Source organism: Colletotrichum spaethianum, assembly GCF_022836535.1.
Source record: "Colletotrichum spaethianum MAFF 239500 DNA, contig05, whole genome shotgun sequence".
Lineage (NCBI taxonomy): Eukaryota > Fungi > Ascomycota > Sordariomycetes > Glomerellales > Glomerellaceae > Colletotrichum > Colletotrichum spaethianum.
Genome location: NW_026054775.1, coordinates 1067607 through 1093786, shown reverse-complemented (window position 1 = coordinate 1093786; position 26180 = coordinate 1067607). Strand labels below are relative to the sequence as shown.

At 56.1% G+C, this 26180-nt stretch overlaps 8 protein-coding genes and 1 non-coding gene across 9 annotated transcripts; 4 read left to right on the top strand and 5 right to left on the bottom strand.

Moving 5' to 3' along the window:
* Positions 1–1905: 1905 nt before the first annotated feature.
* On the top strand, positions 1906–4646 carry ColSpa_02840 (uncharacterized protein; the record flags this gene model as incomplete). The annotated part of the gene is made up of 3 exons (XM_049269052.1): positions 1906–4078; positions 4135–4387; positions 4460–4646. The coding sequence occupies 3 exons, from the start codon at positions 1906–1908 to the stop codon at positions 4644–4646; spliced, it is 2613 nt and encodes an 870-aa protein (XP_049125009.1).
* A 1833-nt stretch (positions 4647–6479) lies between these two features.
* ColSpa_02839 (glycosyl hydrolase 5 family protein) lies at positions 6480–8007 on the top strand (the record flags this gene model as incomplete). The annotated part of the gene is made up of 3 exons (XM_049269051.1): positions 6480–6708; positions 6763–6853; positions 6918–8007. The coding sequence occupies 3 exons, from the start codon at positions 6480–6482 to the stop codon at positions 8005–8007; spliced, it is 1410 nt and encodes a 469-aa protein (XP_049125008.1).
* Positions 8008–8353: 346 nt separating this feature from the next.
* Positions 8354–10342, bottom strand: ColSpa_02838 (FAD-linked oxidoreductase patO; the record flags this gene model as incomplete). The annotated part of the gene is made up of 5 exons (XM_049269050.1): positions 8354–8521; positions 8581–8690; positions 8760–9393; positions 9442–9866; positions 9916–10342. The coding sequence occupies 5 exons, from the start codon at positions 10340–10342 to the stop codon at positions 8354–8356; spliced, it is 1764 nt and encodes a 587-aa protein (XP_049125007.1).
* A 927-nt stretch (positions 10343–11269) lies between these two features.
* Positions 11270–11968, bottom strand: ColSpa_02837 (uncharacterized protein; the record flags this gene model as incomplete). Its single annotated transcript, XM_049269049.1, has 1 exon — positions 11270–11968. The coding sequence occupies one exon, from the start codon at positions 11966–11968 to the stop codon at positions 11270–11272; it is 699 nt and encodes a 232-aa protein (XP_049125006.1).
* Positions 11969–12618: 650 nt separating this feature from the next.
* ColSpa_tRNA_077 lies at positions 12619–12701 on the top strand. The gene is given in 2 exon segments: positions 12619–12654; positions 12666–12701. It is a non-coding gene; the product is annotated as a tRNA-Arg (tRNA).
* A 2159-nt stretch (positions 12702–14860) lies between these two features.
* Positions 14861–16213, top strand: ColSpa_02836 (bis(5'-nucleosyl)-tetraphosphatase, symmetrical; the record flags this gene model as incomplete). Its single annotated transcript, XM_049269048.1, has 1 exon — positions 14861–16213. The coding sequence occupies one exon, from the start codon at positions 14861–14863 to the stop codon at positions 16211–16213; it is 1353 nt and encodes a 450-aa protein (XP_049125005.1).
* A 571-nt stretch (positions 16214–16784) lies between these two features.
* ColSpa_02835 (transaldolase) lies at positions 16785–18046 on the bottom strand (the record flags this gene model as incomplete). Its single annotated transcript, XM_049269047.1, has 4 exons — positions 16785–17021; positions 17081–17464; positions 17519–17802; positions 17977–18046. The coding sequence occupies 4 exons, from the start codon at positions 18044–18046 to the stop codon at positions 16785–16787; spliced, it is 975 nt and encodes a 324-aa protein (XP_049125004.1).
* A 2426-nt stretch (positions 18047–20472) lies between these two features.
* ColSpa_02834 (nuclease domain-containing protein 1) lies at positions 20473–23136 on the bottom strand (the record flags this gene model as incomplete). The annotated part of the gene is made up of 1 exon (XM_049269046.1): positions 20473–23136. The coding sequence occupies one exon, from the start codon at positions 23134–23136 to the stop codon at positions 20473–20475; it is 2664 nt and encodes an 887-aa protein (XP_049125003.1).
* Positions 23137–24398: 1262 nt separating this feature from the next.
* On the bottom strand, positions 24399–25209 carry ColSpa_02833 (superoxide dismutase [Mn], mitochondrial; the record flags this gene model as incomplete). Its single annotated transcript, XM_049269045.1, has 4 exons — positions 24399–24421; positions 24477–24725; positions 24803–24982; positions 25008–25209. 4 exons carry the CDS (start codon positions 25207–25209, stop codon positions 24399–24401), a joined length of 654 nt encoding a protein of 217 aa, XP_049125002.1.
* Positions 25210–26180: the final 971 nt, after the last annotated feature.

Sequence of the window (26180 nt, the reverse complement as noted above, 5' to 3'; positions counted from 1 at the left end):
GAATTGAGCTTGGAGCCGCACTGACTTAACAACGTTGCTCATATGCCGAATTAGACTCGGTGCGGCAAAGACCAGAGGCTCTGGTCTGTTGTGAGAAGATTGACAGAGGCCTACTGATTGCGAGGGACGGTGACGGGCAGAGTCGCATCTGATGGAACGCGGCGGAGAAAATCGGGTAGCTGAGGCTGCATCTGATGTGGTTGGGACTCTCTGACAGTGCACTGACGGATTCTAGGATGGAAGAAACTGATGGGGGTTGAAGTTATTCGCGGATGAGGGTCCCGAATGGGGGCTGGCCGGAGTGGGCCCGGTCGGGCGGTCCCTGATGAGGAGAACTGAGCTAGGGGTATGACTCAGCTGGGTTACGCAGTGTTGTTGCACCTCCCAGACACGCACGTATGGCACCGGTGGACTGCGTTTCTTCTGTTCTTCATTGCATCCCGTCGAGATTCTACCTGCAGCACAATGCGCCGCAGAACATTTCCAGATGCCACAATCCCAACTTCTCGACAACATATGGTGAACTTCAGTTTACTGAGCGCGCTAAACGGCAACACAGCAACTCATCCAAGCAACCTCGTCTTTGCGGCAAGGATTGTCATTTTCGCGTTACCGCCGTATAGATGAATGCCTGCTACTTAGTACCAGACTTTGGTATTAAGCTCATTACTTGATAAGAACCAGGCCTCCACGTCTTTTTCTTCTTCTTTTTCTCGGTAAGGGTGAGTTCGATTTGGTAAGCTCTGCAGTTACATCCGGTCAACCGTGCTTCGGTCTCCCTGTTCGTGCGGTGACACGAACGGAGAAGATCGGGGGCGAGACTGCGACTCCAATCCAGCCGTTCATATATCTTGCTCCGGCCTGGCTGTCTGTTACCTCTTAGGACAGAACCGAGCCAAGTTCAACAGGTGTCAGGCCCGGTGGCTCAGTGCTACTCGCCTCTCGCTTAACCAATCCTACGTCGTTCCTCATCCCGATCGAGTCTTGCCCCTTTTCAAAGCCTCCCACACTCACAACCCTTTGACACCGGAACTCTTCGTTCTGGTATAGGCTTCACGCTGCGACCCCGCGAGGTTTCTTGGCCTCGCCTGCGTCGCCATAAAGCCCAGCCGTCGTATCGCAACGCACTCGAAACCCAACAAGACCTTGGCTGCTCTCTAGGGATCGAGTCGCTATACATACTCGTTCTCGACAACTTCGGGGCTTTGACCTCCAAATCATATGCAGCCTATTCTGAGTCGTCGTTACCCAGTTCGGATATTGGTATCTCCCTAAGTGTTATTCATGGAGCACGTTAGCCAAGGGATCGTGGGCTCCGTCCGGGACAGACTCCGAACGGCATGCCTGTGGTAGATGAGCCACGAACGGTCACGTGATGACTTTTTACTAGATGCGAATTGGCCTCTGGGAGATCCAAGTGAATCCCGGGATCACCTCACTATGCCTTACCCACCAAACAACCACCAACGCATCGCCCCCTCTTTGCTATGAAACGTTCTCTAGCCACAATTTTCGCTTCCTGAATCCTTGCCAATTTGCGCGAGCTCGTAAATCACGTAGAGAAACGACATTGCCATCGCCATCGCCTTCAAAAAGCTTGGCCAGTGCCACAATCTGTTGAACTGCGCCACGCTAATACTATCTCGAAACACGTCATCCGTCTTGCCGCCCAATCCCTCCTTGCCCGCGCCGCAGTCGTGTGTTGCGCGTTCCCGTAGTAAAGTTGTTCGCCTCTTATCGAGGCGCAATATTAAGGTTCATAGATAATCGTGATGCGCTGGTGCTGTTAACCTGAACTCTCTTTTTTCTTTCCCTTCATGCCGTAAACCTCCTCCCTTCTGGGAAACCTCGCGGATCTCTGGCAACTTTCATCACCTCGCATTTGCTTCGCCAAGAGCCTTCAGGATGGACACCACACAGGAACGGGAACGTCATACGACGAACTCCATTGCGGAGCAGGAGCTCTTCTTCCCCCAGTCATCGGGGTCTCACAACCAAGGCCAGTCACAATCTGGGCACCAGTCACAGCCTCGATGGTACGATAACACCAACAACGACTCGCCCATAGAACCAAGAAGCGGAGTCCCCGCTGTCAACATCATCCCAGCCACGCCTACAACCATTCGCTCCAACAGTGTGCGCTCAAACGCATCCTATGGAGAGTATGTTGAGCACAAGCAGCAGATGCCCGGCGCGCTTCCGGAGGTGACGGAGGAGGACAACATCTATGATCCGCCAAGCATCAAGAGCCCCTCGCCGCCACTTGGCGAGTCCAAGGGCCCAGCCCATAACACGGCGCCTACTTTTGACGAGCAGAACAAGTCGAAAGTGGACGAGGTACACTATGTCTCCCCCATGACCGAGCCTGCCGTGTTACACCAAGACACTGGGTTAAGTCAATCAAATGGACAGCCTTCTTCACTCGACAAGGGTAAAGCCGCCGAGACGTATCCAGAGGAATACTATGATGCGGCGTACTCTCACGACGACAACCAAGCTACCCCATTCAACCATGGCAAGGCGTTTGAGCCGCATCCGGAGCATGCCGCTCTGCATCATCATACAGAACACGCAGACAACACAGGCCTCCCTTCATCGTTTGACAAAGACAAAGCTGCCGAAGAGCATCCAGAGCACAACGCGCTGCATCAAAACATAGCGCACTCAGACCACAATGATCATCCAACGTCATTTGACAAGGGCAAAGCTGTTGAGGCTCATCAGCATTACGAGGAACGGCCAGCGCTGCCTGGCCCAAGACCTGTATCTACAGAAGTCCCTGACTATTATGCCCAAGAGCGCGGGGGTTATGGGTTGGATCCCGCCATTCAAGAGCAGGAAGACCGCGACTATGCCATGGCACTCGCTCTTCAGGAGGAGGAAGAGACCCAGGCGCCTCCCCTTCCCCAACGCCCTACCCAACCTGCATGGAGCAGCAACGGGCCTTTGTCGTCCAACCCTTTCTCATCGCCCGAAGACCAGGATTTTGCCTTTGCGCAACGTCTTCAGGCAGAAGAATCCGGACAGGCACCACCCCTACCGGCCCGTCCTCACCCCAAAGCCGTTGCAGAGCTGCTCGCACAGAACCCAATGTCGCCCCCGTTCTCCAGAACGCCCTCGATAGAGGGCATCGCGCCTCCTCCCAAGCGCCAAGGCTCGGACTTTGGCAACGACGACCCTTCCCACCCCATCCACTACTCTCGAGACCCTCACAAGCTCATCACGTATCTGGTCCCCTTCCCTAAGCCCTGGCTCGGGGCCAAGGCGCCCACCGATGCCATCCCCACGCGCTTCCTCATCTACACGCCCCCGCCCCCGCCGCTACAGGCACCGCCCGAGGGCGTCAAGGAGGGCGTCACGCACAAGGTGCAGCGGAAGTGGCAGAACGAGGTGCGGCAGGCCAAGCTGAGCGACGCAAAGACGACGAGCTGGGCGGGGTTCAAGGCGAAGTGCACTCGCGGTGTGGACAAGGCTATGCAGTATACCACCACGAGCAACTTGGATTACCTTGCGAGGGTTACGCCTCCGCCAAAGCCCCCTTCGGCCATCTCCCGCAAGCTGTCGCTCAAGGGCAAGGGAAAGAAGGAAAAGAAAGACAAGGCCGTCGAAGTCGACGAGAAGGACAACAAGGAGAAGAACGTCGAGGAGAAGAAGGACGAGGCGTCCGAGAACAAGGAAGACACGGAGAAACTCATCAATGACGAGAAGAAGAATCCCGAAGGTAACGACCTCGATGAGAAGGCGAGAGAGGAGAAGCTTGCCGAGGAGCAAGGTGACAAGGACGAGGAGGATCACTTCAAGGCTAAGGAGAGCAATGAACACGATGACTTGATGGAAGATGACCCGGCTCACACGTCGCACGAGACGAAGAAGACAGTCGGGGTCGAAGAGATTGTCTTTGTGTACTCACCATCAATGAACATGACGCCCGAGGCCATGAGGGAGGAGTTCATCAACTCGATGCTGCGCACAAAGTCCAAGGCACAGCGGGACGCCATCATCGCTACGGGGCTGTTACCTGTATCGCTGGCGATCGATACCATCATGATTGCCGTCTCTGGACTCTTTGAAGTTAATGGTCAGTATCCCCCCACATACCAAATCTACCCCGTGCGTCTTGCTAACATCCTACAGCCGTATGGGCGTACTTCACCATCAAGGGTTCCAAGACAGCACGCTCCGTCACAAAACGCCTCACATCCTCCTCCAAGAAGCCCGAGTCCATCGACCCGCAAAAGTCCGAGGCTGAGATGGCCAAGGAGGACAAGCTGCAACTCAGCTTCAGACCGGCGACCCGCATCGACGTGCTTGCGCGATACCTTGAGGCCGAATGCCACCGCGTTGACTCGAAATTGTTTCCCAAATACACGTCGTCGCCCACGGAAGTGTAAGTCTCATCCCTACCAAACGACTTGTTATTGTGCCTATAAGATGTACTGACGGCTCCCACGTGACATAGTGAGTGTCTAGAGGCTATTGGCTGGTCCCCTGCTTTGACGCGTGGGCAAAAGAACTGGGAGGATGAGGCCTGGGAGGTGAGCGACGTCAAGGACGACTTGCGGGTCGTGATGCACAAGGCGGCCAAGGAGTGGCGCAAGTGGTGCAATCGGTACGAGAAGAACCCGGAGAAGAGCCTAAACAAGTGAATACGATGGTTTAGGTACGAGGCGTGATTTTGAGCTTGGGGACTTCATATCGATCTATTGCAAAGCATATAAGGTTGGCAATTCACCCACCAGTCGCGAAACCTGTAGTCTGCCTAGCCTTGAACAACGTGAACTTTGAAAACTCATCCCACGGCTATCGCAACAAGGTTCACACAAAGTCAAAAAGCTACCTTCATAAGTCAAATCCGGGGTAAACAGATCAACTTGAGGCCATTACTGTGTATAACCTTTTCGTAGCTGGAAAACCCCGGTAGTGGAGGGTCGTGTCCCGAAGTTCAACTGAGTTTCCCCGTGCCCGTGACGGCATTTCGCTCTCTGCCGAAGGTCGGTAAGTTCGGATCATGCCCTTGACCACACCTTTCTTTTTCCCCTCGTTTTTCTGAACCTCCTCTATCTTGTGTAGACAAAGCTCGTTCCCGTTTCAGAACTAGATCACGGGAAGCTTAACGATTCTCGAGGCTTGTCCACCTCCCATAGCGCATTGTGTTCTCCCTGCCCCGTCCCTGACGGTATTCTCTTTTTCACTTTCGCAACTCGCGCCCAATGTCTTTATTCTCAGAAGTCTCGTCCTTTCTAATGACTCGGTAATAGCGTGCGTGCTCACGCGTCGTCCCTCCCGCTTGTTTAGTAACGTAGTTTATGGCAGACCAATGGCCGGGCAGTACTCGTCCGGCTTTGGTTACTTCCCCGCATCAAGAGTCTCGGAACCCAATATTACGTGAGGTGGTGAATTGACCTCTGCTGGTTCGGCCATGGTACCTGCTTGGCTACAAGAAGAACAACGTTCGCATCCTCTTTTGATCACTTACTCAGTACACATGTAGTAAATATATATTTACAACAGCTCACAGAAGTTCAGTCAGATGTGCTGCCGAGCTGTACAGTTTTTGAGTCAAACGAAAACTCTACGAGGACCAGGTTGTGATAATGATGTGGTGTCGGAATGCGGTCCCGCAGGATTTGAATATTTTAGCCTTATCAATTAAGCTTACTCAACTGTAATTGAGTCTTGAATCTTACAATGCCATAGCGTATCATCGTCCCAACAAAGTAGGGCCCATCACATGATACTAACCTACCGCATGCCAGTAAAGAGAGGCGAAGCCACAAACTCGCCCAAACTCGCAGAGGGCAGGCCTTGGTTGACGGAACCGCTGAGGTTTCCGGCTCACTCATGGCCAGAAGGCAAGGCCAGACAGCATCTCAACTAGACTCGGCGTGTCCGTTGCGAATCCGGCCCCGAGACCGCATGCACTTCCCCCGCCCCGGCAAGACCGTTGCCCAGCAAAAGAACTAGGTCGTCTTTCTCCCGCTGCCCGTCATCTTCGTTTCCCCCTCCCAGTCTTTCTCTTCTCCACAATCTCCATTATCGAATGCGGGGTAAGCCCAGGTTCGAGCATCTCCACTCGTTCAAGCGGTCCAATGCCGTCACCAGGAACCTGGGGTGAGTCTTGTTCGTGGACATGGGGGTTTCCCTGGCGGCGCCGGCCCCTAGCCCTTGAGTGAGATGGCTTCGGTAAAAAGGTCACCGCCTGCAGCCATCGCCCATCACCGGACCATCGTCGACAGGTCGAATGACGATGCTCATTAAGCTAGAGGGAAGGAGCCAACGGTGCGGGGGATGCGGAGCCGAACGGCAATGCCAATTGCCCAGTGGATCGTTGCCCCAGATGCTGTACCCGATGTGACGTCCTTTTAAGAGCCGGATTCCCAGGCCATTCGCTTCCGTTTCCCCCAAGCTTCGAGACCAACTCTCGTCGTTCCATTGCAGCTTTCTTTAAAGGTGGGATTTGACGCGAGCTTGCTTCCACGATGAAGGGCCTTACAATCGCCCTCGCGGCGCTCGTGTCGTCAACATGCGCACAGTACATGAAGGCTCCCACCGTGCCTCGGTACATCTCTCATAAAGCTGTCTCGAGACAGGAGGGCAACCAGACCGGTAGCGCGTGGCCGTACGGTCCCTTCAGTACCCGCGGCCGTGACATCGTCAACAGCCGCGGCGAGGTTGTGACATGGGCCGGCGTCAACTGGCCCATGAGCGGTATGTCTGCCTTATGGCCCAATGCCTCGGTGCTGTGACTGATTCAGAACCCAGGAGAGACCATGGTCCCCGAGGGCCTGGAATGGGCATCGGTCGACCAGATTCTCGATAACGTCGAGAGCGTGGGCTTCAACTACATCCGCATGTAAGTCGCAAGTCCTGTGACAGAGCCCACTCTCCAGGATAACGTATTAACACACCCTTCTCAGGGGCTACGCCATCGAAATGGTCGACCAGATCTACGACCGCGAAGGCGAGGATGTGCCCCTCGAGGTCGCCATGATCACCGCTCTAGGCTTCGTCAACGGCACGAAGGTCACCAACGAGATCGTCCGCCACAACCCTTCCTGGACGCGCGAGACGACCCGCTTCGAGATCTGGTCCGACATCGCTGCCGCCGCCCTCGAGCGCGGCATCTTCATCTCGCCAGACGTCCACGTCAGCAAGGCCTCGTGGTGCTGCTCGCACATCGACGGCAACGCCTGGTTCGACGACGTGCACTTCAACACCACGCACTGGCGCCGCGGCCTCTCGTACGTCGCCAATTGGGCCAAGGCCCACCCCAACATCGTCTCGCTGTCCCTCCGCAACGAGGTCCGCGAGTCGTGGAACGTGACGAACCTGTACTACAACTGGGAGACGCTGGTCGGCAACTTCTCGGCCGGCGCCGACGCCATCCACGAGGCGAACCCGGACGTGCTCATCCTCTGGGGCGGCATGCAGTACGGCCAGGACCTCTCTGCGCTCACCTCCGGCAAGAACTACCTGACGGCGCCGTGCTACAAGTGTACCGCCATCCGCGACGCCGCCCGCCGTGAGCCCAAGGTCTTCGACCTCGACAGCCATGCCTGGGCCGACAAGCTCGTCTGGGAGCTGCACCTGTACAAGATGAGCGAGGACCAGGACACGGGCACCTGCCCCATCATCGAGGCCGGCCTCTACCGTAGCGGGTTCAACGCGCTGGGCATCGACAAGCCCGCGGCCTGCAACGTCACAAACGACTGCCCCAAGGCGAGCCGGTTGACGCCCGTCATCTTTTCCGAGTTTGGCAATGGCCAGGACGCCACACTGAGGAACGACACTCTCCAGGTGTGCTTGCGGGAGTACACCGTCAAGCACAACGTCAGCTGGATGGTCTGGGGCCTTGCCGGCAGCTACCGCGTGCGCTCCGGCGCGCAGGGCGTCCCGGACACGTGGGGTCTGACCAACTATGAGTGGAACGGATGGAACGACCCCGAGACGATTGAGGATATCTGGAAGCCTTGGGTCAAGGCGATGAACCCGACGAGGAAGTCGTAGGCCACGGCTGACATGGTCGAACAAATAGTAGTGGAACCCCTAATTATGAATACAATCACCATGGTTTTGTGAGATATCTGGCTTTGTCTCTGACTTCGGGAGACACATCACTTTACGCTGTCGATCGACATGGATGGCAGGAGCGGGCCTTGGTCTGATGAACTTTGAGAGCTTCGCTCTGTTCATGAACGAGAATAGACCATGGCACGATGCGTACTCAGCACTCTCTGGGTTACGAATCCTGTTCGGGACATTGGATCAAAGTAGCATGGATTACTGAATACAAGTTGAAATCTCTGCCGTTGATCTTTGAGGCTAGAATACAGAGACCAGCTGCGAAGGCCGTTCAGACTTTACAGAGCCGCCCGTCGCTTCTCGCCGTCCACCCCTCGCTTCCAACGCATGGATGACACCAAAAGGTGTCGTCTGGGTCGACGAGTTTCTTGATGCCGAGGAGACGCTCGTAGTTGTCACCCCAGAAGGTTTTCTGCCAGTCCCTCTCGTATTGTAAACCCTGATTGATGTCAGTGAAGCCTCAGGGAGTAATAGTTCAGCTGTGTGACCCGTTCTCACCTCATTCACGTAGGAACCCATCTCTGGCGAAAGCTGACGAAAACCCTCGACCGCATCGTAGATCCTCTTCTCCGCGTCTTCCTTGGAAGTCGTGTTGAACGAGGCCCACCCTACGGCAGCGACTACGCAGCCCCAGTCAGTTTTGGTAGAACGTGGAAAGTGTGGCCGTCTCAACTTACTAGCATGGATGTAGGCTTTCCGCCATGACGGATGCACCGCATTCCCACCACCCCTCGGCTTCGCATCATGTACCCCCTTACCGGAGACCAAGAAGGCGTACATGCCTCCGACGTTGTCTGTCATAGTCTTCACCGCGCCTGCCAGGGCGTCCAAGTCTCCCGTCAACGCCTCCTCATCCAGAAGTCGCGACACCAGCAACTTATTCATCCCACCCTTGTTTTGGTCATGGTTCTTGTCGTAATAGTCCTGCCATGTTGGGTACTGCGTGTTCATGCTGAGGAATGCTACCTTGGGCCAACGTTCATGGATGGTCTTATTTATTGAAGTCCAGAGTCTCTTCACTTCGTCAAAGTCTGCATCGTCTTGGAGAAGGGACACGCCAATGATTCCGGTTGCGTTTGGCGGAAGACCCGGTGCGCTGACAGGATTCGGCATATGCGAGTTGATCAAGGCATAGCCAGAGAGTCCGGCCTTGCCGAGCGACGGGGCTTGGGACAGGAAGTATGCGGCGAGGTCTGGGAGATAAGAGGCCCTGGGCTCGGTGAGCATTGCCCACGCCGTGTTGGATATTGGTGGGGAAGGATGCGTTGCAAAGGTGACGGACGTGATCACACCAAATGTTGATCCGCCTCCCTGGGATAGTCAGCCTTCACGTCGACTTCCGAAGCTGGCTCTACTCACACCACGCATGGCCCAGAACAGAGCGCTGTTCTGCGCCTCGTTGAGAGTCAGAATTTCGCCCGAAGGCGTGACGACTTCCATCTGAAGGACATTATCGGCAGCCAAGCCGAAACGGGGCGCAAGCAACGAGTGACCGCCTCCGGTAACGTACCCGCCCACGCTCACCGACTCGGCAGTGCCGCCGACCACGACCTGGCCATGCTCAGCAGCGGCCTTGAGGAGTTCGCCCATCTCGGTGCCGCCACCGGCAGACACAGCGTTGCCCGCAATAGTGGTGTTGCTGCCTGCAAGCTTGAATTCATTCGGGTGGTATTCAATGCCTTGCATATGATGCACCCAGATTGAGAGGGAGCCAGGGGCAATCGATCTGCCGAGGTAATCGTGACCTGTGCTCTTGACAACGAGTCTCACATTGTTCTCCCGCGCTGGCAGCCAGTCAGCCTTGGACGTTGGCACGCACGAACAAACACAAACCGAAATCGACGCCAAGCTTAACGTGCTCCGGCGTGGTGGCGTTCACGACGAACGCAGGGTATCCGTCAGAGCTGCACACATCAGCCGGGTCAGGAAGGCAGGTGTCATTGCTGAAGTTTGTCCACATGACGGAGACGGGGTCGGCGACGTGGAGCTCGTAAGAGCTCCAGCCGGCCGTGACGGCGGCGCATCGGTCCTCTTCGTAGGTGGGTTGTCCGGGATGGCAGACAGCTCCTGGAGGAGTCGGTCGCAGGAGTCTCCCTCCAAGAGACTCATTGAGACGGGCCCAGGTTTCTGCGGACGGCCAGTCAGCGCTGCCGGGGTATGCTCTGCATGGTGCTTCAGGCAAAGCGTTGCCGATGGTGATGGCAAGGGTTGCGAGCGCCGCGGGAAGGACCCGGGGATATTGGATGCCGTACAGCCGCATGGTGAATGAGATGGGAGACCGTAGACTTACCAAGACAGACAGACGCAAGTTGGAGTCAACGATGCATATGATATACTACGGAACTCGAGGTAAGGCTGGCGTGGCGTCGCTCGCCTGGAGTTATCTGCCTGTATCCCGCGACGCGAGTGACTCCGAGCTGAGCTGCAAGGTTGCGGCGGGGAGATCACCTCTTAAAGGAACTGCGGGTCTGGATGAGGAAGGCCGAGATGAATGGGACGCTACTGCATGAAAGGCCGACTGCGCCAAGAACCGACGAACTAAAATGGCCTAACAGGTCGGTTCGTAGGCGACGGCCATCTTCAGGTACTGTCGAGAAAATGAAAAAGCTGTCAGATCAGTGCGATCGTTGGCATCTTGGAACACCAGCACAAAGTTGGGCTTCGAAGCAGAGGTGAGATCTGTCCAGCCTGATATTGCAAAGTGCGACAGAGCCAGCCACTTATGCCATGTCATGCTCGGTTGTGGCTTGGCTTGGCAACAGTCAACCCGAAATACGCAAGAGATGTTCCAGGCTTTGGTGGCTTGTTTGATTGGTTCCAACCAAATATACCTGTTGGTCACTAGTCATATTTGCCCTCCATCATCCCAACTTCCTAGATAAGCCGTCCTCCCGTCACGGTATAAGTGGCTCGATTTGAGCTGATTTACACAGGAATTGAAATCATTGATGAGTGGCAAACGATAGCGAGAAGCACTGGCATTCACTTAGTGGTAATTTTTAATAGCGTCAAAAAACCAAGACCAGTTACAAGCAGCAAATTGGCCTGAGTCAATACCAAAGGATTGTGCAAAAGGTGTGCGAGATGGCTAGCTATTGCTAGAAATGAGTCCCAATGGTTATCTTAATATTTCCAGTGACCTACCTCTAATACCTCCACAACTATCCGATAAACATCTGTCAAACATTCACATCATACAGCACTTGCCATTCGAAAGGATATCTTCCCAGGGCCCAACAGAGTATGCGGACTTACCAAGACTAGACTCGTAAGTTCCAAGGGGGTGGAAGGTTGACACACGCTGGGTTTTCCTCAGGAGAACGATGCTCGACTCGAAGTCGTTATACAGCCGCGCCGTCCGGTGCTCCATCTGCATCGAGGCGTCTAGCCGGCGAAGCTCATTGAGAAAGAACTGGTCGCTCATCGGGCCAATCTCGGGCGCCACGTCCCAAAAGGTCGTCGCCACCACGACGTGCTGGAACTCGTCCGACTTGAACGTCTCGTGAAAGTGTTCGAGGTTGCGAATCGCAAAGTCGGCACTGGTCGCTTCCATGATGCGCTGGAGGTAGATAACGCCGTCGAGCTGGACGTTTGCGCGGTCGAGCCGGGCCTTAATGAAGCTGACCGTCTCGTGGTCCGGGGCATTGTCCCTTCGGGCACAGAGGCCTGGGGTATCTACGAGAATGTATGGCGTCTGTCCGGATGCGAGGTTGCAGCGATGCAGAGAGACATCGGATACGTCAGGAGGTGTGTAAGAGAACTGGCCATCTTCAATGACAGCAGGGCTTTGAGGCAGGTTGACGGGGTCGCATCCCGTCACGGATTGAATGAAGGAGGTTTTGCCGGCTCCATGAGGACCGATGACTGCAAGCACAAGAGTCTTCATGTCTTGATTGTTAGGATGGTTGAGCGATTCTGAGTGTGAGTTGTTGCGGATGTGGCAGTAAGTACATCGTGGCAGGTAGACAAGGAGCATCATATTATACAAGCCATTGTAGTCGGTCAAAAATCCATATCAGTTGTCCGTATTCGAGATCAAAGGCTTGGTTGTTTAGTGATGGACCTGGTCTACGGCGCAAGGCCAACCTGTAGTCTTTGAGGCTTCAGCACTGTTTTCTTTGGGCTGGCCCAGTCGAGGCCGAGATTGCAACACAGACCTAGCAAAGATTATTTCAAAAGGCTTCTTGTATTCGGTAATCTGACAGAACCGTTGTTCTTACCTTGTCAAGTCTTGATGGCGACTACATTCATAAAACAAAGTGGCCTTGAGGACAACGAACTCGAGGAAGAAGGTTGTCTCAGCTCTTTACTTAACCCATACGACTGAACGTCAGATAATGCAATATGTTCATGGCACGAGTTGGGGATGAACAAGTGATTTGGTGAGGATCTCCAATCTGTTCGTAGGTACTAGATGTTAGTGATGCCTCGAGGAGAACATGTGTTTGCATGATTCATGCACAGGTCGAAAATTTCTTGACCGACCTGATCGCCGTTTCTCACACAGACGGACACCACAGGTGTTCAGAATTGTCTGGCCGGTTGGCCCAATGGCAAGGCGTCTGACTACGATATACCGTGGAATCAGGAGATTGTGGGTTCGACCCCCATGCTGGTCAAAATCTTTTGCCGTTCAGCCCGACTCAGCCGAGTGCTTTTGCCAGTATTGTCTCCCGCTCTCTGAGCTCTTCTTTCCTTCTCGATAAGTTGCACGAGTGGCGGGTGTCGACTGATCTGCTTTTTTTTTTTTTTGTCGCAGCGCAACAGCAAGTTGTTGGTGGTCTGTGTCTTTGTTGGACCCTTTGACAATGTAGTTATTGGCCGAGTGCCGCTCTCTGTCTGGCGCAGACAACCTGATCACCTGGTAGACATCGTTCCAACCTTTTAAACAACACCTAGTTGCCATCGAGAGACTTGATTGCCTCGATGGTCTTAGTATGTTCGGCACACGAAGTAACAACCGGCTCTTACATAGTCCAAGCCTTTAATACAAAGACGGCAGAGTGTCTGCCAGCGCAGACCTGGCTCCAAGCCCATATATACGGCCTTCATTATATTTTCCTTATTCTCCTCCTTCCAAGACATCGGAGGCCCCCCTGGATAATCACAATACCCAACCTTTAAAGAGGGGGTGCCGAGGCCTGCAAACACGCGCGCCAAATAGGGGGGACTGGCGTACCTATTGCATCCCGTAAAGGGACTTGTCGAATGCTGTGCCGCAAGGACATACCTTGGCGACGCACCACACAAAGTCTTGGGGAGGAGCGACGCAAAAGAAAGAGGCGGGAGACGCAACACAAGAGAGTCGTCGGGTTGCGTGTGAGACAACCAGAACCCCGTCTGTCGAAGACGGTATACGCACCCGGGAGGGACTGTCTCAGCCTCTCGGACGATGTGAGAAATGCGGCAACGCGCACTGCAGACTCAGCCCTGCCGATCGTAGGTATTTGGGCAATCGCATTGGGGTGCAGTGCAGAGAGAGCGCTAGGAGTCCCCCTAGCAGAATGCGAAGAGGAATGCCAGACTAGACTAGGTAGATGGACACTTGACGCTAGGTAGGCCAGGCGCACATCGTTCCCCTGTCAGACAAGACCAAGACTCTTCCCAGCGTCCGTCCGCCGCCGTCATTCCGCCCCGCCGCATGCGAATCCTCCTCCTCCTCCTCCTCCTCCCCCAACTAGTCCGCCGACGCAGCGGAGCCAACTATAGTGTGTGTGTGAGTGTGTGCCCAGTGAATCCTTCCTCTCCACAGCGCAGGAGGCCACAGCCCATTCCAGCGAGGAAGCCTTCCGTACAGACGCCGCTGACGGATAGGGTGGGCAGGGCAATACCTTAATTCGAGCCGCCCAGCGGGAACCCGCAGGGGTCGCATGCCACGTCGCGTGCCGACTTTCCCAGTCCACCACCAATTTGCACCGCAATCCTCGACTTGGCGGGCAAGCAGCCCTCTTGGCTCTGTCTCTCTGCCTCCCGTTCCCTCTCAACTCCGGGGTCACTTGTGGTCAGCGAGCTGCTCCTCTCAACCATCCTTTTGCGGACGCGGTGGGTTTCTGTTTTGGCGAAAAATCGCACGGCATCTTCGACCCATCGCATCCTCCCCCCCCTCCTCGGTTGCGGCCTCGAGGTCTTGGTCTTTTATTCGTTATTGTCCCCTATTAGCCTGTGTTTCTTTCTTTCTTTTCTTCTTTCTCCTTTTTCAACGGCGCCACCGGAGAAGAAACGAATGATCCCTGACAAGAGTTTTCACATCCCTGAAAACCTGTAGATGACCACGGACCCATCCCTTCTCGACGGCATCCACCCCCTTAACCGATTGCGATAAGGGAAACGAGACTCCATACAGCCCGCCCATCTACGTACGCTTTTTTCCCCCTTCCGCAACCCGGGGAACATTGCAAAGTTGCCGGCGGCCACCATCAACACCTACGTCCCGTCCCGTCTCGTCCCAACCTTCGAGACAAACGCCGGAAGCCACCCGCGCGAACCCTCCCAATCTCCGAAACGAAGGTTGCCGATTAACCTTGGGCTCGCTGCCACGGGGGAAAAGCTTTCTCCTCTCTCCTGCAAACCCCCAACAACGTCATCGTTCAACAAAGACACGCGGCTCAGCTCGATAGCCATATCAGTGGCGACAACCTCTCTCTCCCGACGCAGCAAACACACACGAACAGCCCTCCCGAGCCACCACGCCGACAACAACAAGACGGCCCTCGAGGGGACAACCCGTTATATCACATCCAACGACGCATATACACACCCGCCCCAGCCCGTCGTCACAATGACGTTGCAAGTCCCGGCCCGCCTGCACCGCGGCATCGTCTGCGCCGCGGCCCTCTTCTTCCTCACCACAATCTTCCTCGCGGCCACCCGCATCGCCTCCTCCGTCGACTTCTCCATCCGCCGCCGCCCCTCCGCGCAAGACGCCCCGAGACGCTCCCCCGCCGACGCGCCCATGTCGTACGGCTCGACCGCCCGCCCGGGCTTCACCGACCTCGCGGTGCACATCGCCTCGCTGCCGGGGCACCACGTCCCCTCGCGCGCGAACCCGCGCCACCGCCTCGTCATCGTCGGCGACGTCCACGGCATGCGCGCCTCGCTCGACCGGCTCCTGGAGGAGCTGCGCTTCGACACGGCAAAGGGCGATCACCTCGTGCTCGCGGGCGACATGATCAACAAGGGCCCCGACTCGCGGGGCGTCGTCGACCTGGCCATGCAGCTCGGCGCCTCCGCCGTGAGGGGCAACCACGAGGACCGCGTGCTGCTGGCGCACAGGAGCATGGGCATGAAGCACGTCGCCGACGAGGACGCCCACGGCAACCCCGTCGCCACGAGGGAGGAAGAGGAGACCAAGGCCGAGGGCCAGACGACGGAGGACGCAAAGCCCGAAGCGCAGCCCGCCTCCGACAACGACGCCGTCTCGGAACCCGAGCAAGACGACCTCGAGCCCGCCATCTTCCCGCACGGCGACTCCAGGGAGCGCGCCACCGCCCGCGCCCTCTCGCGCAAGCACCTCGACTGGCTCTCGACGCTCCCCGTGATCCTTGACGTCGGCACCGTCGAGAACCTCGGCAACCTCGTCGTCGTCCACGCCGGCCTCGTCCCCGGCCTGTCCCTGAAGCAGCAGGACCCCTGGGCCGTCATGAACATGCGCGGCCTCGTCTACCCGCGCGAGGAGCTCCGCCGGGAGGAGGCCAAGAAGGTCCTCGAGGAGTACCGCAAGACGCACTACGCCGCCGGGGCCGCCGGCGGCGCCGTCACCGAGTCCATGATTGAGCGCGAGCACGAGCGCCGCCGCAAGCCCGACGACCGCAAGATCGCCATCCCCACCGACCGCCGCGACGGCGCCAGCAGCTGGCCCAAGGCCTGGAACGCCCACCAAAAGGCCCTGCCCGAGGGCGAGCCGCGCACCGCCGTGGCCTACGGCCACGACTCGAAGAAGGGGCTCAACATCAACACGTACACGTTCGGCCTCGACTCTGGCTGCGTCAACGGCGGCGAGCTGACGGCGCTCGTCATCGAGGCCACGCCCGAGGGCGTCACGCACGTGGTCAAGAGCGTCAAGTGCGACAAGGACCAAGGGAAGAAGGCGAAGAAGCACAAGAAGAGCAAGAAGCACGAGGCCCGGTCATAGAAAGGGAGTGGAGAATCATGATGCATATATAAAAAAAAGGACAAAATGGTTATCCATGTGTCAGAGAAGAGGACATGGAAATGCAAGCCGACGATAACGATCAGAATGGGTCGATAAGTGCCCAATCATCTTTAGAGGAAACCAGACACAAACATGCCGTCGATATTCATACGACTATTGAGTCTTTCTACTGTACAAACCTAGCTGCTACAAACCGGATGGACGCAACCCGTATTTTAACTATTTTAATGAAGCATCAAAGCCATTGACGGTTTTTATCCCCTCGTTTTTTATTGTTCACTTGCACACTTGCTCAGACATTGGCGACTGGTTTTTGGGAGACTAATTCCATGGATTGTTGCTACCAAAGCAGTCTGATCTTTTGTAATTTTATGCCTCCCTCCAAAAAAAAAAAGGAAAGTTCTCACAGCGCCTCGTTTTCACTTCTGGAAGTGCTGTATACAATGGGGTTTGTGTTTTGTGTTCCTTCTCATTAAGTCATTCTCACATCATGATATATCCTCCACATAAATGCCTAGCGCACTCGTTCCCATTTCCCGTTACAAGCAATTTATGCCTGGACCTTGGCCTTGATGATGTCCTTAAGGGTGACAGCGTCGGCGGCGAACTTGGAGATACCCTCGCGGAGCTTCTCGACGGCCATCTGCTCCTCGTTGAAGTCGAAGCGGAAGAGGGGCTCGTCGTTGATGTACGACTTCTTCTCGATGTCGAGGCTCTGGGCAGCGGTGGCGTCAAGCTTCTTGGGGACGGGGGCGTCGGAGTTGAGGAGCTCCTCAAGCAGGTTAGGCTAGAGAACTTGTTAGTGACGTGCTGGTGAGCAGGTGGAGACTTTAAGGGGGGACATACGGAGATGGTGAGGTAGTCGCAGCCGGCAAGCTCGGTGATCTCGCCAATGTTGCGGAAAGAGGCACCCATGACGATGGTCTTGTAGCCGAACTTCTTGTAGTAGTTGAAGATGGTCTGGACGGACTTGACACCGGGGTCCTCCTCCTTGGTGTACTCCTTCTTGTGGGCAGCCTTGAACCAATCAAGGATGCGGCCGACGAAGGGGGAGATGAGGTAGGCACCGGCCTCAGCGGCGGCGATGGCCTGGGTGATGGAGAACATGAGGGTCAGGTTGGTGTTGATGCCGTGGTCGCGCTGGAGGATCTCAGCGGCCTTGATACCCTCCCAGGTGGAGGCGATCTTGATCAGGACACGGTCCTTGGAGATGCCCTGCTCCTTGTACAGCTAGAGTGGTCGTCAGTATCTCAGTAAGCAGTCAAAGGATCGGGGCAGACGCACCTCAATGATGTGGAGAGCCTTGTCGACGGAGGCCTTGGTGTCGAAGGAGAAGCGGGCGTCAACCTCGGTGGAGACCTTGCCGGGGACGACCTTGAGGATCTCCTTGCCGAACTCGACGAGGAGGGAGTCGAGGGCAGCGTCGACCTGCTCGTCGACGGAGCCGCCCTTCTTCTTGGCGTAGGCGACAGCCTCGTCAATCAGCTTGGCGTACTCGGGCTTCTTGGAGGCGGCGAGGATGAGGGAGGGGTTGGTGGTGGCATCCTGGGGCTTGTACTTGGCGATGGCTGCAAAGGTAACATGTTAGCTTTCTGTCCATCCGTCGTTGGCACCATGATGCGATTCCATTGGCAATTGCCCGCGATGGATTGGGGTGTGGTGGCAGCGAACCAATCCATCGACAGACAGCAGCAGCGGGTTGAGAGATTTTGGGGAGAGGAGGGGAGGCGGGGTGAACTAACAGGCAAAGTCGCCGGAGTCGCTGACAACGACGGTGCCGGTGGACTTGAGCTGGTCGAGAGAGGTAGACATTTTGGTTGATGATGGATGAATGGTGGCGGTTGATGTGTGGTATCAAGGAGAGTTTGACTTGGGAAGAGAGAGGAAGAGGAAAGTTGTAGGTGGAAGAAATTGGGAGGACGTGATGTTATAGAAGTAGTTTGGATCTTTGTTGAGGAAAGAAGCGCCGCGCTGCACCTGGGACGAGGGGTAACATTTGTCCCTCACCTCACTGACACTTTTTAGACCCACACTGGGGGGCGGTTGCTGCTGCTGTCCGTGTACATGAGTAAAATAAACCGCCGCCAGGAAAAAACGACGGTATCTACAAGGTTGTGATGGCTACAAGTCTGTCGGCCAGCATTTCGGAGACACGGCCGACTTCATGGGTATTCCCATTTGGCTAACACTGCACACAAGTAAACGCGTTGTCTAGAATGCTGATCGCTGTTTTTCTGAATAAGACCAATTCTGGCAGGTTGTTGGTTCATCTCGCGATGCTATGCTGCTCTGCTCATGTGAAGTAACATCCAGCGTGGTCGAGCAACACCGACGACAACCCACCGTCACGCAGTCGCCCACCGTTTGGCGGGGTAGGTATTACGTCGACGGTCGCGGCTACCGTGAGTAAGGCTGCTATTTTTTTTTGGTCTGCTGGTGCTGGCTGCACTGAAGGGGATCCGATCCGCCCAGCAAGGGGAGGTAAGGACCCCCCTCCCCACCGTTGACCTTTCGCCCCTCCATGACCCAGAATCAGCGTCATACCCCCAGTATTCCGTGGGCACCCGTGGGCCGCCCTCCCTACCGCTTCGTTGATGCCAGTTTGAGAGTGTTGCCGACAAGTTGCAAACTTCTGGTCTCAAAAGGTTGACGGAGATCCGCTCCTGTCGCAAGACCCTGTCGACTCTCCTCACTGCTTGGTCCAAGGCTGGGTTTCGGTCCCTAAAAATCGCTCTGCTGCGGTATTGCCCGCGCCTGCGAGGCTGCCCACGGGCCAGCATCGACGTAACATCCCCATAACAAAACGGAGCCGGGTGATCGCGAATCGCGATGGGATTTGCTTGAACCTCGAGTCGCTTGAATCGCTCAGGCAACAAAAAATCCAAAACCAAGGCATACGCCTGGAAGCCGGAAGAAGCGAGAAATACTGCTGACCAGTGAACGAGAAAGGCCCGACTCAAGCAGCGTCTCTTTCTTCGGTGATAGGCGATGTCGTCTTGGGAACGAACGCTTTACTCATCACCGACGCCGCCGTCGCCGCAATCACCCGTCCGTCCGTCCCGGTACGACCGTATTGTAGTGGTGCCCGTCCGTACTCGGCAACGTGAGCCAGGCTTTTTCTTCGGTCCTAGACACTCACTCATCGCCCCTCCTCGAGACGAGGCCATTCGCCCAATTTGGCTCACACCTCCAGCGCTTCTACCGCTTCTCACTCATCCAGAGATGACCGAGATGTGAATGCAGCATCACGGAATCTGCGCTCGGCTATGACTCAGCTCCCCTTAACCCGAGAAAAGACACCATCGTGCTTCTCGCCTTTCACCACGTGCTCGCCGTCGCTCGCCATTGGCTCAAAAATCTCCCTCACCTGGTGTTTCAATCGCCCGTATCCTATCGCGTCGCTCTAAACCCCCTTCATATTTATCCGTCAGATCCGCACGCCGCTTCAATTGCCCCTCGGTTGCCATGGAACTCTACCGTTATCTCTGGCGACAGTAGCATGGCCTTCTTACTCTAGGATTAGTCTACGGAGCACAACCAGGGACGACGAGCCCGTTATCGTGGGAAGCCTGTAGTTCCGCGCCAATGCCTGACGAGCTTTGGCAACCCTTCTGGCCCGCTCCAAATCGCCAAGTCACCTCAGCCCCCGAAGTCGCCCTCGAAAAAAGGACGCTCGAAGGACCCCCCACTTGAATCAGGAAACTCCGGCTCCCGGGGCTTCTCGTGCTTCTCTGACCTTCCACCGCCTCCCACCATCGCTCCTTTACTTCCTCTCGCGCGCGCAACGCAACGTGACCTAGCGCATCTACTTACGCGAGCCGAACGAAGCGCGCGGTGAGAGGCCTGTAAATGTGGTGCCGCTCTCCTCCGCTGGACTGGACCAGACCATTCCTGTCTGGCCTTGGGAGACATTAAACCGACCGGCCGACCATCCCGCCCGCCAGCGGCACCGGGACACCTCTCATTACGTAAACTCCGAGGATCAATCGTGACTCTCAGTCCTCGTCACCTTTCGGAAATCCATCTTACGGGCGGCACCTCCGAGGAAAACCGCCATGACACTCATGAAACGCCATTATGATTATGAAGACGGGAAAAAAAAACCCATGTTAGGCCAACCCGATAAGGCCTCATGCTGCCTATTGATTCATACAAGGCTACTGCGAATTATGTAGTGACTTTTCCTGAACCGCCCCTAAAGACATTTTCCTATCCTGCTCGTAATCAATTCGCTGCCTTTAGTCTTCGGTGATATCGCCGTACTCCCACATGCCCAGTCTCTCCTCCTTCGCCTTGGCCTCGACCTCCTTGAGGTGCTTCAGGTAAGCAGCGTGCTGGCTGCTGCGCTCCCACGCCTTGAGCTTCTTGGGAACCATGGCCTGGCCGTTGGCAACAATCTCCTTGTTGATAGAGTCGTTCGGGCCCGGCTTCTTGTCACTTGCGTTGTAGTCAAAGAGCGTGATGTAGCTGACACCCTCCTTGTTGTCGACATAGTCGAAGCTGGCAACCAGCTCCTTACCCTCGGTCAACTCAGCGATGAAGGCAATGGACTCCGAGAAGTATTCGGGCGCCGTAGGCAGCTGGAGGAACGACAGCGAGGCGTCGATAGCCTGCGCCTTGAGCTTCTGCACGGTGAACTGAGGCTGGTCCAGGGGTCTCAACTTAGACCAAGGCTGCTTCTCCGAGTTGCCGTAGTCGACGTAGACGACCTCGGCCACCTTGGCGGCGCGGTCGTTGGAGCGAATGCGGGCCCTGTACCACTGACCATCGGCAGAGAACTGAGCGGCGACGTAGTCGCCGGCCTTGGGCGCATCGCCAACGGGCTTGCTGTTCTTGGAGTCGAGGTGGAACTTCTTGAACTCGTTCATGAGCGTAGTCAGCGCAGCAGTGCCCTTGCCGATCTCCTGGATCTTGATCTTGCCGTTGCCGTCAATGTTGGTGATGACGACGTCCCGGTAGTCCTTGGGCTTGTTCTCGTACGCCTCAGGGGTATCGTTGGTTGTGGTCTCGGCGGGCGCGGACTCCTCCTCCTCTTCTTGTGACGGGTCCCAGCTGTGCCAGAGACCCTTGCGGCCCTCCTTGGCCTTCTTCTCAGCGGCAAACAGCTCGGTAGCGTTACCGGACTTCTCGGCGGAGTAGGCGTGGACGGACGCAAGACCCTCCTCAACAAGCAGCTTGGCAAAGTTCTCACGGTTGATGTACAAGTCACCAATGAACCCACCGACCTTGTCAATGTCGTAAATGTCAACCTCAACATCGCGCTGGTTGCAGCGACGGTTGGCGAGGTCAATGGCCTCCTGGCCGAACTCCTCACCCTTCTCGCCGCGGGGGCCCGGGGCACGAGGAGCGCGGATGCCGCCCAAAACCAGAGTGAGCTTGACGCCCTCACGAGGAATCAAAAGGGTGAAACGAGAACCGGACTTGACAAAGTCGACAACGGCGGGCACCTTCTTCTGTCTTGACAAGGTGCCGAGCTGGATCTTGGCCTTCTGTTGAGATTCGGAAACGTCGACAAACTGCTTGATCTTGGGCGCCTTGCCAGACCAGATACCCTTTTTCTCTTCCTTGGCCTTCTCTTGAGCAGCGAGCAGCTCGTCGTAGTTGGGCGAGCGGTCAGTGTCGTCCTTGCGGTGGCGGATCACGGAAGCGTAGCCCTCTTCGACCAGAAGCAGACCAATGTTCTTGCCCTTCTCAGTCACCGTGGCAACTTCACGGGCCTCAAATTGTTCTGTAGCAGGCTTAGAACCGTCGATGCTGATGCGGACATGCTTTCCAATGATTTTCTTGCGCAGGAATTCCTTGGCCTCGTCTTTGTAAGGGGCCTCGGACGGTTCCTTACTGCGGGGACCGCAGACACTGCTGAAGTTGATTCTCTTCTCATTGGTGCCGGCCTTGTTGCGAACAATGATGGTGTCGGCGCCGATGACCTTGGCGACGACCATGTCAGAAGACGAGGCATCTGCCTTGGCGACGTGGTGCTGATGCAGACGCAGCTTCTTGCCCTGGGCCGTCTTCTCAGCGGCACGAAGGCCGGCCATTTTCTCGCCGAGCATGGTGGAGTGGAAGTCATTGCATCTCGCAAGGCCCTCGCTCAGGAGGAACTCGGCAATGTTCTTGTTGCCGTTGGGGTGGATGATGGCCGCGACCAGCTGACCCTGGGCGCTTGCGCCAACGATATCGACCTTGACGCGGCGCTGGAGCAGTCTCTCCTCGACGAATGACTTGGCCTCGTTTCCAAACTCTTCGGCGGCTTGAGTCTGGCCGGTGGACTGTATCGTTCGCTCGGTGGTCGGCGTACGGATTCCGGCAAGGAGCGTCATGACCTGCACGTGCTTCTTGTCCGAAAGCAGAAGTCGCACGAGCAGACGATCGCCACTAAGGACCCGCTCAACAATTCCATCAACGGTCTTGCCCTTCCACTCGTTCATGAACTGGGGACCACCGAGGTCATTCTGAACCTCAATGACGCCGCCCTTGTCGGACCATAGACCCTTGCCGGCGCTCTTGGCCTCGGTTTCCAAGTTGCGCAGATTGTCGAGACGCTGCAGAATCGCCTCGTTGTCTTCCTTGCGGCCGGCATCTTCTCTGACCTTGAGCCATCCAGCCTTGACAGCTTCGTCGGGCAGCGAGGGGCCGTCCTTGGAGAGCAGAGCAGTGCCAAACTCACGGCCGGAAGGTACGGTGTATGCTACTGTGCATTGGATCTGCTTGCCAACGACGAGTTCTCTGAGGTATTCTCTCGATTGGAAAGCAAAAGGCTCGTCGCCCTCCTTGTTCAAGCGAGGGGCGCCGACGTATGCGAGGGAGAAGGTCTTTTCGGCTTTTGGGTTGTTGGGAGCGGTCAAGATGAGGGTGTCGCCGCTCAGCACGCTCTTGACCTTGGCGAAGAAGGGCTTCGACATGATGGAGGATCAATGAGCGACTGGGTGCCTAGGAGAAGATAAACTGTAGCAGTTAGCGCGCTGTCCATGTTGAGCTGTTTGCGGTGACGGTTGAGTGTCTCGGTCTAGCCGTCTCAGACAGTCTGCAGCTATGGCTTTCAGACGCTTGGAGAGGCAAGAGCAGCGAAATAATTGCGATTGAATTGCATTCTGTCCAGCTGCTAATCCAAGCATGAATCCCTGTGCAAATACAACCAGAGAGACAAAGGCATTATGCTCGGATGAGGGTGCTTGCAGCTGCATGGATATGTGCAGTTTACCGGGGCAGTGGCATCAGCTGCCCGTGTGCCATGGATGGGAAGCTAAGCCCTTGGTAACTATTGCAATGAAAGGAAAACCGTTGACTTACAGTGAATGCGAGGGATATGAGGGGAAATAAGAGGAGAGAGGATGTGATGATGGATTCGGGGGAAAAGGGAGAGTTGAGAAGGAGTAGCAAAAGGCGATTGTTCGATAAACGTTCGACACTCGTACCGCCTTTTTGACAGCTTGCCTCAATTTCGCCCGGTCTCGAGCAAGCAAGTGTGGGGAAAGGAGGTTCAGGGACCACACGGAGGCTGCAGGCAGGGGTAGCAGCTCGCCGCTGGCCAGTGGCAGGCGGCGGGTGGCTAAGCGAGAGCGGGGTTGCAGCTACCTTATGTAAGGCGTTGCCCCTGCCTTTGGTAGCTAAGGACAGCTTCCCCTATGGAATTGGAAGGACAACAAAACATCATTTGATGGCCGAGGCAATAACTACTTTTTAAAAGAATAAAGAAGGACATCGGTAGGCCAGCTTCAAGGGCGTGCAGAAGATTAGTTCGATCATATGTGGCTCGACCAATCCCTCAGATACATAATGCAGGTTGTCCAGCATTGCAGGCAACCAAGCAGAAGACCGAACACATCCTACACTTTTGTGTGATGCCAGTTCAACAGGATTCACGTCATCCCCTACCCCTCACAGTGCAAGGACGAAACCCCACCACCGTTGCCGCCGACCATCCAGCCGGAAACCCCAAAGATTCAATGCTTCACGATAGCAAAAGAGCAACATTACGGTTGTTTTTTATATTGCTATGCAGAGCCTGAGTTGAAGCTCGAAGCCGAGGATGCTATCAAGTTATCAGAGTCCATTGACGTTGGCTTATCGCTTAGTCATGGTAGCTTCCGGGGACGCCTAACTTGATAACCCCGCCTCGGGCCGCAGTCCGACCCGGACAACAGCGACCTTGGGAACCAGTATATTAGTTGGAGATACCGATAACACCTGTATTTACTTGTTAGTCTTCTTATGGTTCTTGATGGCAACCATGGATACTTACCGCAGGCGGGACGGGGACCGGCGTTGCCAGTCTTCTTGGACTCCTCGTTCTCGCCCTTGCCGAGGTCGTCGGTGCCGCCGTGGACAACGACGGTGCGGCCGATGACGCTCTGGGGGCCGATCAGCTTGACGTGCTTGTCGGTGACAGTGCCCTTGGAGTTGCCCTGAGCATCGGTCTCGATGTTGCCGAGGTCACCGACGTGGCGGTCCTCGTCCTCGGGGGCGCCGTGACCCTTGTTGTGGGGGTTGACTGCAGTGTCCGGTGGTCAGCAACCTGCTTTCTAATTCCCTCCCCTACGGCAGGTGTCGGCTTCTAGCAGTACTCACAGTGAGGGCCGGCAGAGGTGCAGCCGTTGGTGTTGTCGCCAAAGGTGTGGATGTGCATGCCACGCTTGGCGTTGGCGTCGTTACCGGTGATGTCCCAGGTGATCTTGGTGGGAGCGGACTCGGACTCCTGCTCGAAGACGACGGAGCCGGTGACCTTGGAGTCACCACGGACGACAGCGACTAGGTTACAAAGTTAGCGACTGACTGATCTTCGTCCATCGTTCCCTGCTGGACTCCTTTCTTCCCACCCCCTCGAACAAAACATCCCAGACCTCCCCACGACGGGAAGGACGGAAACCATCTTGACTCGGACCAAGCAGATCGGGAGCCGCAAGGCAAGGGACACGAGGATGGAGTCGGTCGAGCTTGAAGATTGGCCAGCGGAAAGCTGTTCCCCGTCGTGGCATGTCGCAGAGCCATCAGGGTGTTTGCTCTCTCTCCCACATACAAAAACCCGCTCAATCCAGCGCAAATCGGATGGTTGGACGGCGTTACCCCTCCATCCCAGCGCCGCGGCTTTGCACTAGGGCGACGGAGCTGCTATCCCGGTATATAAAGAGTCGTACTTACCAGCCTTGACCATTTTGAATGATTTTTGTCTTGTTTTTGGTTTGAATTGGTTTGTTGAAGTGTGAGATTGTTGCTCAGTCGGCAGTTGTTGAGGAGAAGAATGACGAAGGTTTAAGGTGCAAAGAGGGGAAGAAGGTGAAAGTACCTGATGGAGTCTTTGGGGACTCGGGAGGGACCACCAGGCCTAGGTGGGAAGAGAAAGGCAGAGACATTCACTGAAGGACACAGCACAAAGGGAGGCACGGCACAAGCTGCACAAACTCTATGGCCGAAGAAGTGGCACAATTCGGAATTCCGAGTACCAGAAGCTCGCCTCGCCTCGCTTTCCTACTCGCCCAGCGTCCTCTTTCGCCCACTGATCTTTGCCCCTAAGTCCGTATCTCCCCTCTCCTCTTCTCCGTGCCCAGGTTCTGAGTACTGACTGGGCAGCAGCACGCCAGCTTGCGCTTGGATGGTGGGGGAAGGCCTCTGCCCCGCTCGAGCATTATCTCATCGCCGTCATCTTGGCTGAAGTGGGCTCGGGTTGAGCTTCGGACGCAGCTGGTTGGCTTGTTGTCCTCGAGGCATTCGAAACGCTTACAAATGGCGGATGCAACGCGACAGGAGCAGGATGCGTATTCGGCCAATTGCTCTGCTATCTCAACTCCGTCTTAGGAGCCGTCTTAGGAGGCGCTCGAAACGGTATCGTCATCCATTGGCACCAGGGGAAAAGCCGATGGTCGGCCACCCTTGGCACCGCCCGCGCAGGGGACCCATTCCGCTGGACACCCCTCACTAACAATTCCCCCGCCGATTGTGGCTTCGCGAT